The 10,292-nt window shown below is 41.8% G+C and overlaps 1 protein-coding gene across 2 annotated transcripts; it reads right to left on the reverse strand.

Annotated features, from left to right (window-relative positions):
• Positions 1–255: 255 nt before the first annotated feature.
• Positions 256–10,082, reverse strand: GNPNAT1 (glucosamine-phosphate N-acetyltransferase 1). Of its 2 annotated transcripts, XM_065403673.1 has the most exons (6): positions 10,035–10,082; positions 6,381–6,577; positions 4,939–5,001; positions 2,736–2,863; positions 2,406–2,467; positions 256–1,901 (listed from the first exon to the last, which is right to left on the reverse strand). In XM_065403673.1, the coding sequence occupies exons 2-6, from the start codon at positions 6,550–6,552 to the stop codon at positions 1,754–1,756; spliced, it is 573 nt and encodes a 190-aa protein (XP_065259745.1). In that variant the 5' UTR covers positions 6,553–6,577; positions 10,035–10,082; the 3' UTR covers positions 256–1,753. The 2 variants fall into 2 exon arrangements, with proteins under 2 accessions (XP_065259745.1, XP_065259744.1); XM_065403672.1 differs by lacking the exon at positions 10,035–10,082 and having other exon boundaries at positions 6,381–6,600.
• Positions 10,083–10,292: the final 210 nt, after the last annotated feature.

Here is a 10,292-nt window from a genome sequence, read left to right on the forward strand (position 1 = left end):
TTATTTTGTCGTCTCTCCTTACAAAGCTCAGGAACGGTAGTTCTGAAGAAAGTTTACTCTGCATCCAATATCCTTATTTAAATCACGGGGAGAAAAGAGACGATGATCTTTAACAGATATTTTTTAAAAGGTGATCTCCAGACTAGGGAAGGCAAAAGCAATCAGGTTGTATCTAGACGATTTTAAGGAAGTACACACACAGCTGGTATAAACCTCAATGCGGAACCCATTAAGGACAAGGAAAATATGGCAGTCTCTGTTTATTTTAGATTAAACAACGCTTTTTAAAAAAATAAATAAAACCTAGACATCACCAAGAAAACAATATATTAGAGTACTATCAATTACATCAAACAGAGCCCTCACCACAACTTAAAGTAGTCCTCAGCTGAAAAGAGAACAGTTTCTAAGGCCTAATTGTTCAAAAACAAGAAGAGATTGTTCTGTAGTAACCTTCATTACGCACAATACCCTATTCATAACTCTAGTTTTTGTCATTCTCCTACCATATGTTACCATTGAAACAAGGGTTTGATTGCCATCAATGGCAAGAAGTGCTAAAATCATTTACCCAATGTTAAGAGCAGACGGGACAATCCAAAGCAGCATCAAGCCTTTGGTACCAGGATTTGGGATTTCTTTGCTAATCAGCAATTCAATATTGTGTAAGCAGTTACCATCAGAGAAGAACGTACATCTGGCCCAGCGGAATCAAGTATGGCAAGTAATAAGTCAAATGTGTTCACTGACTTTGAGCACATCACTGATACAGGAGGTGTTAACTCCTGTTCTCAAATGACATTAATCTAAATAGAACAGAAATACGGAAAGCCTTACTCGAGATGAGATAAATATTTTGCACTTTAGACAACTTTACAATTTCCTTGCTCTGTGCACAAGCCACAAGTTTATAAGTGACTGCTTTGAATCTTTCCAATATAGCAACTAAAGTGCAGGACCGGAATATGTAGTCAGTATTCAGGTATATTTTAAAATATCAACTGAAGTATGGCCAATAAATGTCTACTATCACCACATTATATCTTCCAACATAATCTGTTCAATCTAATTTTTGGAAGCTAATGCCTATGAAATTTTCATTTTGAGTTTGTTGCAGCAGCATGAAGGAAGCATGAATGAAATGCCGCCGTGTAAAATTATTCACATGAATTAAAACACATTAGCTAATTTCCCATGGAGAATGTAGAGGCATCTATTAAAGGGTGTTCATTTGATAGCCGTTAGGTGGGTACTCGCAGTAGCATTGAAGTCTACGTTTTAACGTTAGAAATAAAACAAGTTCCTTTTCTGCCTTACTGTTGCTATGTAATAGGGTGCGTTCCCCACCCAGTTTACATTTGCCTTCAATGAAGTACAGAGAGAAGCTCAACCCCCACACTACCTGCACTTTGGCTACCAAGAAGCACAAAACTTTAGAAAAATACAAGGCAAGAAAAATTTTGAGATTAAAAATATATACCTTTGGTTAAAAACCATCCCCTTTATAACCCAGCTAAGAACAAAAAAAAGCTTCACTTAGGCTGAACAGTAGTAAAATTAGTACCAACAGCTCATCACCCCCAGAGACCTTTGAAAATGTCATTCAAACTGCAATTTTTACACATCTGTTGTCCGGGATCTACAGGGCTCATTACATTTGCAGCGACAAACTATTTACATTTTCCATGAAGAGAATGAGTTTCTCCACAAGGTCCTCCACTAATAGTCTTTACAAAAGATAAGCTGGAAGTTCTTAATTAAAGAACTTTTGACACATGTAGTTTTCTTCAGATACTGAATATCCAAACTTTTTATAGAAAGCCACATTTTTGGGCAGACACTCGAGAGTAATTTTATAACAGTTCAGTCTCTTACTTAGCAACGTAAGCGTAGACATTAATCTGAAAGAGACAGAGAACACCAGTGGTTATATAAAATAGCATTTGAACATTGGATCAATTAAAGTTCAATTCTTCAGCGTGAATGCAAACATTTCATTATTACTATTTGATGAGACCTCTCTGCAGTAGAAGCTTAAACTGCAATGACAGAGGCAGTTCGGTTTTCTACATGAAATATTACTTCAGCTTTTACTTGGGGAAAAAAATGTAGAGGCATCTATTAAAGGGTGTTCATTTGATAGCTGTTAGGTGGTACTTGCAATTCATTAGTTAGTGAGAATTTGTTAAACGTGCCCCCGAGCACAGTGTGACGTGAGGGGTGTGCCCATGTCCGCACGCACATGCGGAGGAGTGATTTGTTACCGCTTGAGTCTAGTTATTGATCAGTATGTGTTCATCTGAGCAACTACAGCATGTGTGTTAACAGATGCTAGAAACTGGATGTGATTTCCGGGGCTCCTGACCTGTACGGTGTTACAAGGTAAAGACTGAAGAAATACTTACAGTTTGCCAAGCTGCTTTCCTCTGCATTCGTCACTTACTACAACATCTTCTACCCTTCCTCGCTGAGGAAACAGATGTGTCTGTGTTCAGTTTACTATAGCACCTTTAAGTCATTTTTCAGTTAAATTAACAAGTGAATCTCTACCATTGCATCATGTTTTGATCAAGGAAGCAAGGAAAACAGATCTTAAAATGTCTTTGTAACTGACATGAGCAGAGTACACTCATCTTACTCAGTTTGACAGTAAACTGTATTAACTATTTTTGAAAAACAATTAGTTTAATGTAATTTTTTTCTTTATAATTACAGTCTGGAACGCACAAACATACCTTTGCACATGAATGAGTAAATTTATGTTCTATAACTAGCGTTGCTGTAGCAACAATCTGTCCCAGATTTGTATCTTCCACAACGGTCACATAGTAATCACCGGATCTCTTCATGTGTTCGAAGGTTTCTGTGGGAACAGGAGAATAGTAAGACAGTTCTAATCCATTAATAAAATATGTGCCTGACAGCCACATAAACTGATTCTGAAGGATAAATTCTAATTCATAGCACTGAAGAATTCAACTCCACAACCCAAGAGGCGATCAAGAAATTAGAAACGGACAAAACCCCACGGTCAAATAGGATCTGTTTCAAATCAGGATGGAAATGGCCAAAAAAGAGTAGACAAAACAAATTCCTGTGTTCTGAGATGCAGGGAGAAGACCGTTCCCTGGCTGCTAGCATCACAGACCCACGAAGATCAAAGTAGCTCACTCTTCCTTAGAGTGACAGACTCTAGCTTGAAGCCCTATTAGTTTCTGTAGGCAGACCAATGAAAAAAGAGTAATGGGATGACCTGGGAAATTATAGGGCTGTCAGCCTGACATTGATCCCAGGCAAGATAATACAAAGCTCGTATGGGACTCAATGAAGAATTAAAGGAGGGTAACGTAATTAATGCAAATCAACATAGGTTTATGGAAAACGGATCCTAACTCAGGCCTTGTATACACTGGCAAGTTTCTGCGCAGTAAAGCCGCTTTCTCCGGTGTAATTGCCGTGGTGTACACACTGGCAAGCCACTTTGTGCGCAGAAACTCCTCAGTTGCAGCATTGCAAAAAAACCCACCTCGACGAGAATGGTAAGCCTCACAGCACGGAGGACACACACACACACACACACACACACACACACACACACACACACACACACACACACACACACACACACAGGATGTTGATAAATTGGAGAGGGTTCAGAGAAGAGCCACGAGAATAATTAATGGATGAGAAAACCTGCCGTATGGCGATAGACTCAAAGAGCTCGACCTAATTAGCTTAACAACGAGAAGGTTAAGAGGTGACATGATTAGTCTATACGTATATACAGTATGTGGGAAATAAATATTTACTAATGGACTCATCAGTCTAGCGGAGAAAAGTAGAACATGATCCAATGGCTGGCTCATTGCACAGGGAGCAGCTGCAGCGCTTCTTGCAGCCCGGGGGGAGGTTCCCAGAGGAACACCGCCTCCTAGCCCCTCAAACTATGCCCATGTTGAAAAGTGGGGGTGTGTGGCCCCACACCCCCCCGGATCCAGTGCCGCCCCCCCCAATTCTACAAAGTTTTTGGCACCCTTGCCCTCAATCCCTGCCCCTCCCCAGCTCCAGGCCCAGCGTTTGGAGGTCAAAGGGGCCTTGGGCTGGCTGTGTTTGTGCGGGGAAAAAACCACAGTGCCCCCCTGACCACGGGGTCCTGGGTGGTCACTCACTGTAAGGCCGGCCCTGCCCCTCCCAAAAAGCGATGACACCCCCCCACACACCATGAGACCCTCATGTTTGCACTTCCAGCTGCCCAGCTCTGAAGGCAGCACCTCCATCAGCAGCAGAGCAGGAGTAAGGGTGGCAATACTGCGACCGACCCCCTTACAACCCTCTTTTGGGTTGGGACCCTAATGGTGAGAACACTGTGAAATTTCAGATGTAAATATCTGAAACCATGAAATTGACCATTTTTAAACTCCTCCGACCGTAAAATTGACCACAATGGACCGCGAATTTGGTAGGACCCTAGTTATACAGGAGGTCAGATGAGGTTATCACAATGGTCCCTTCTGGCCTTGGAATCTGTGAAACCAGCTCACTGCCTCAACAGGAGTAAAGAGAAGCCCCAACTTCAAACTGCAAGTGGTGATGGACAGACCATGACAAGACACGTTATCTTCATCCATTCACCTTCAGTGCTCACATCTCTAAAACTCAATCTGAACACAAAGAACTACAGTTTGTCCCATTTATGCGCATGAACTCTGAAGTCACCTGGGACAGGCAAATGAATGTCACAATGACCATGAGATCCTAAACCATCTCAAAACGCTGAAATCTGCCTGGAGAGGCCTGGGCTAGCAAACTCTCCTGTGGCATCATCCAGCTACAGAAGTCAAGAGGTTCATTCATGATCAGATTTACTGTCAACATCAATAACTTCCTGTTCCCACCCTTCCCCTTTTCAAATGCCAAAATAATGAATAACGTACTCACTGATAAACTGCTCAGGGCTGACAACTCCAGCTGCTGTCAGCTGACCCAGAACCTTAAAAAAGCCTGTTGCAGAAAAGTATAACCAAAAAAAAAAAAGAAGGGTTAATGCCAGATAAAGATAAGCAATTAACTAGAAGCCCAAAGAATATGGCTTCAGCATTTCAGGTACAAATTCAAATCTGTAAGTCTGTGCACACAATCATGCAAGCAAAAATAGCACGTTATGCCATATGTTGTACCCAGGCAAAGGAGACAACGTGACCCCTGAACGATTACTGAAACTATTCCTAAAACGCCCCCCTGTATCCCCTCAAGATATGTAACAATACCACACAAAAGCAACATTTATGTGTTCCAAGTAAAGTGAAGTTTTTAAATACAGCGTTGAGATTCATGATGTGAAGGGACTAGACTTCTCTATATGCCACCTACCATCTAGTTTAAGCAGCAAAGAGTCCTGTGGCACCTTATAGATTAACAGACGTATTGGAGCATGAGCTTTCGTGGGTGAATACCCACTTCGTCGGATGCATACCATCTAGTTTAGTTAGATGTAAAGAACTCCACATACTCCATATGTATACTGACAGAATTCTACATCTTGAAAGTGAATGCAACATTAATTTTGAACTCATGCCATAAGCAATGTTAAATGATTGTCTAATGCTGTAACAGTGAACTGTTTTGAAAGCAGACAAGAGACATGTGAATCAAAGCAAAGACAGAATGCTAAGAAACTATGGGTACGACCCTACAGTCTTGCACGTTCTCAGAGCCTGGAGTCCAGCCCAACCCTGAACCTCTACGCTGCAATTAAACAGCCCCATAGCTTGAGCCCCATGACCCCAAAGTCAGCTGATGAAGGCCAGTCACAGGTGTTTAATTGTAGTGTAGACATACCCTATCAGGTTTACATTTTCATGGATCCTCAGAGAAATAATTTGAATGTTGAGCTGTATTTTCAAAACAAGTTTTCCCAAGTTCCACAGCTAACGAATTAGTTGTATTTTCTAACATTCAAATGAATATGAATCAGTATATTGTTTTTAAAAAGAAATGTATGTTACTTCTACGAGAGATTGTGATGAACAGGAACGTGTGGATTACTTGAAAGGTTTGAGCTTTAAGATTTGTTTTAAGTGCATTCTAAATATGAGGAAACCGGTTTTAAGTGACCACCCAAGCAACCAGCAAGTATCAAATGCCTAAGCACTCAGCTACCACAATGGGGCCATACACTAACCTAGACCAGATAGAAGAGGTGGTTCTCAGCTATAGGACAGATGAGATTGTATTGTAAATCTCAGAGAGATTTCAAAGTGATTAATAATGAAGTGAGGGCAACCTACTGGAAATAGTTGTTAGTACTGTGTACAATTGTACTGTGTACAATTCTGATCCTCAATATTCATTACACAATAGGAAATAGAACTGGACTTCACCTCTATTTAAATCAGCAGTGCAAAGGGGTCTCATAACTAAACCATCCCCTGGATCTAAAGGTGAAATGGCAGGAGAAAATGTTGCGGTGTTCTGGCTCCAGTCAAGTTCATGAAGGAGATTTGGGTCGAACATTGGTGTGTCATCAGGCATCACAGCTGCAACAGGCATCATGGCAGCAATGGTTGCAGCAGGTGTACTGAAAGCAAAACATAGATGCATTCTATAAAAAACATTTGAGATTGAGTTAATATTTATACCCTGTAATCCTGGTAGCTACATAGTAACATGATTTTATGTTTATACCCTTATTCCAGCTATTTACACAGTAACATATGTTTTCTCTATGATGCAATGAAAGGTTAATGAAATTTAATCTCCTATTTACTTTATCAGCAGTTGTACTGTTTGAACTAGAACCTAGCAGGATTTGGGTTTAAAACAAACAATAAAAGTACATACTTTGAAGTTCCTTAATGCATATTAAGTAAAGCCTATTTGAATAGCAACTTTATTTTTGTGCTAATGAATCAAACTTCTTATGGAATTAAGGTAACTATAGCAGATTTTGTACAGTATGCTTAGCATTTAAACCCAGTTCAAAAAAATCTAGCACTCCTAATAAAGAAGAAATGCAAACATCGCTACTGTATTTCAAAGCTAGAGAGACCACAATTTGGATAAGCAAAATTACACACTTTTTGCTCCTAGAATTTTTTTTTCAAAACTATCCATTAATGGCCACACTAGTAGTTTAATCCGAGTCCCACCACATAAATATTTAGCAATTCAGTTAGAATCACTTCACATGAACATACACACACACTCTCTCTCTACAACAATTTGCATACTTTTCCCCCTTGTTAAATATCATGCAATTCTTTTTTAAACCTAACACTTCTCACGTGATAATGTTTGCTTGTTTTTACAATCTACCTTGTGAATTTACAAAAACAAATGCAGTTTTTACTGCCAGGTGTAAGTTTTCACTGACTGTTTTACCACTTGGCTAATACTGCCATGGTTGCAGTGTAACAATGGTAAATGATTAAAAGATAATATGAGGGAAATGTTTGTAATTCGGTGGGTGAGGGGAGGAGAATAGAAAATGGGAAACAAGGGACATTTTGCTGATTTCTCTAATTTAGAGGTAAATTATTATTTTTGTGTGTGTGTATGTTGCTTCTGTAACTAGAATATCTGATGGTGTATATACAATGAATTAGAACTCAAAAGACTACTTCTGAGGCTAGATTTTCTCTTTTTTTAAAAAGAGCCCTCTTTATATATCTTCAGTTGAACCAAAAAGCCACCATTCTTCAATGCAAGGTACAGTGTTCATATATACCACTGGACATGCCAAAGTAAACTAAGTTCTAAAACCTATTTTATTAGGATCCTTATATTTCAAAAAATGCCCTTTGCATGAATTATAAGACAGTGCAACATCTCTGTAATACTGTCTAGGGAAAAATGCAGAATGTGTTACGTATGAGGCATTTTAATGGAATCCAGAGCACAGAAGTTTCAGATCAGAAGGCAGCACTGTAAGTACAACAGGAAGCACTAAATATTTTTCCTTCACCTGCTGGTATATGATGACCTTTACATATATGCCCTTTTCACAAACAATGATATACTTAAATGTAAACATCTGCAGTGTATAGCTCTTCTGGGTAAACGCTAATAGAAACTCCCCACCTACCTTTAAAAAAATAAGAAGTACCATACAACAACTTGAATTCTACCGAAGGATCTCACTGTGCTATACAATCAAGCCTACTACTTTTTTGAGGTAGCTAAGTATTATTTTAATTTTAAAGGTGGTGAAACTGAGGCACCAAGAGTTTAAGTGACATTCCCAAGGTCTCAGGAAAGCGAGGAATGGGAAGGCAGGTCTTTTGATGCCCAGTCCTGGGCTTTAGTGACTAGACCATGCCAATGTATGCAGAGGACTTTCAAGCTATAACAAGTGTTTGAATTACTCTAAGGCTGACAAGAACTAAGCCACTGTAGCTCTGGTACCTCACATGATAGCTAATGTTATGCTGAACTAAATAAACCTGAGCATGCCTAGTTTTAGTTGCTGGATCATCCTGTGCTTACCCAGAACTCATGGCTGACCATACGATAATAGAGTTCTACTCAAACAATATTCTATGCAGAACAAAATTGGAAGTAATTTCAGTATTGTGTTAGAGAATGCTCAGAAGACACACTGAAAAGAAATATTCGAGAAGAGAACACCAGGAAAATTAAAATCTTTTCATTTAGTATTAGTTTGATAAAGTAATTAACTTATATAATTCACAGCTACAATACCCAAGTCTGGCTGGTCCCTGGGTTTCCTCTAGAAACCAATAGGAACTTGGACCAATCCCAGCTCAGACTGGGAAGGAGTGCAGAAGACCTGTTCAATATCAGCACACATGGCAGTTTAAACAGACATGAATATGCTTTGAAAAAGTCCTGTCCTTCTTTGCCAGAGATCAGGGGGCCTGGCAGGAAAGGGGCAGTCAAAAACTATTTCAGTGTACTGCAAACTAATTATTGGGAACTCCCTCTTCTAAGACCACGTTCTGCACTTGGGTACATGTGAGCAATCTCCAAGGAAGTCAAGGGAGCTAGGAGCCTCCACCATCAGGAAGAGTTTGAACCACAGACACCTGCCTCCTTCCACTCCCTTCTGACATCATCCTGCTGTGCTGGTCTCCAGGAAACACCAGGGCAGATGGCAATAGAACTACAGTAGAATCTCAGAGTTATGAACACCAGGGTTACAAACTGACCTATTAACCACACACTTCATTTGGAACCGGAAGTACACAATCAGGCAACAGCAGAGATGGAAAAAAAAAAAAGTAACTATAGTACAGTGCTATGTTAAACATAAACTACTACAAAAATCAAGGGAAAGCAGCAATTTTCTTCTGCAAAGTACAGTTTCAAAGCTATATTAAGTCAATGTTCAGTTGTAAACTTTAGAAAGAACAACCAGAACGTTTTGTTCAGAGTTTTGAACATTTCAGAGATATGAACAACCTCCATTCCTGAGGTGTTCATACTCTGAGATTCTACCGTCCTTAAAATTTGTATTCTCACAAACAGAGCCATTAGTTGCCACAGTTAATTAAACAAAGCCAGGAGGGGAGTGACCATCTCTTTAGAGGAGACCAGGCAGACCTCCCCTAAGGAGAGCTGTCCAGGGATCCAAGCCACAGGTGAACACTAGCTTAGCCTGCATGGAAAAGTTACAATGAAGTACACCCAGGGTCAGCCTTGGGCTAGGAGGAAAGAGACTTCTTTCCCCTAACTCTCATCCACTTGTGCCCCCCCCCCGTGTCCCCCAATCTGCCTGCCCCACACACAGTCTCACCCCAGCCCCCGAGCCCCAACCCCCTTCCCCACCATGGGCTCCCCCAGTCCAGCCCCCACCCCTGGATATCCCCTAATCCAGCCCCCCCCGGTACCCCCAGTCCAGCCCCTCTTCTCCCCCCATGTGTCCCCCAGCCAGCACCCCCCTTAAACTAGCTGTATCTCCCCAGACCTCCCCTCCTGCACCTCGCACTGAACGTACCCCCAACCCAGCCCCCCACAGAACGTGCCCCCCACCCGAACGTGCCCCCGCAACCCAACGTGCCCCCCGTGGCGCTCACGCAGCGATGGGCTCCGGGCTCCGGCTCTCTCCGCGCCGCGCCGCTCTCCGCACGGACGTGGCAGGGGCGGGGCCAACCCGCCGGCGGACGCACAGCCAATCCCCGGGGCCCGGCCCCACCCCCCGCCAGAACGCCGGGCAAAGCGCCGGGCGGCCCGGAGCCTGAGTGGGCGGGGCGAGACCAACCCCCGGCTGGGGCTCCCCAATCCCTACAGAGTCTGTCAGGCCCCGCCCCGTACGGGCTCTCCCCACGTGGGCA

The sequence above is a fragment of the Emys orbicularis genome, chromosome 4 (genome assembly GCF_028017835.1).
Source record: "Emys orbicularis isolate rEmyOrb1 chromosome 4, rEmyOrb1.hap1, whole genome shotgun sequence".
In the NCBI taxonomy this organism is placed as follows: domain Eukaryota; kingdom Metazoa; phylum Chordata; order Testudines; family Emydidae; genus Emys; species Emys orbicularis.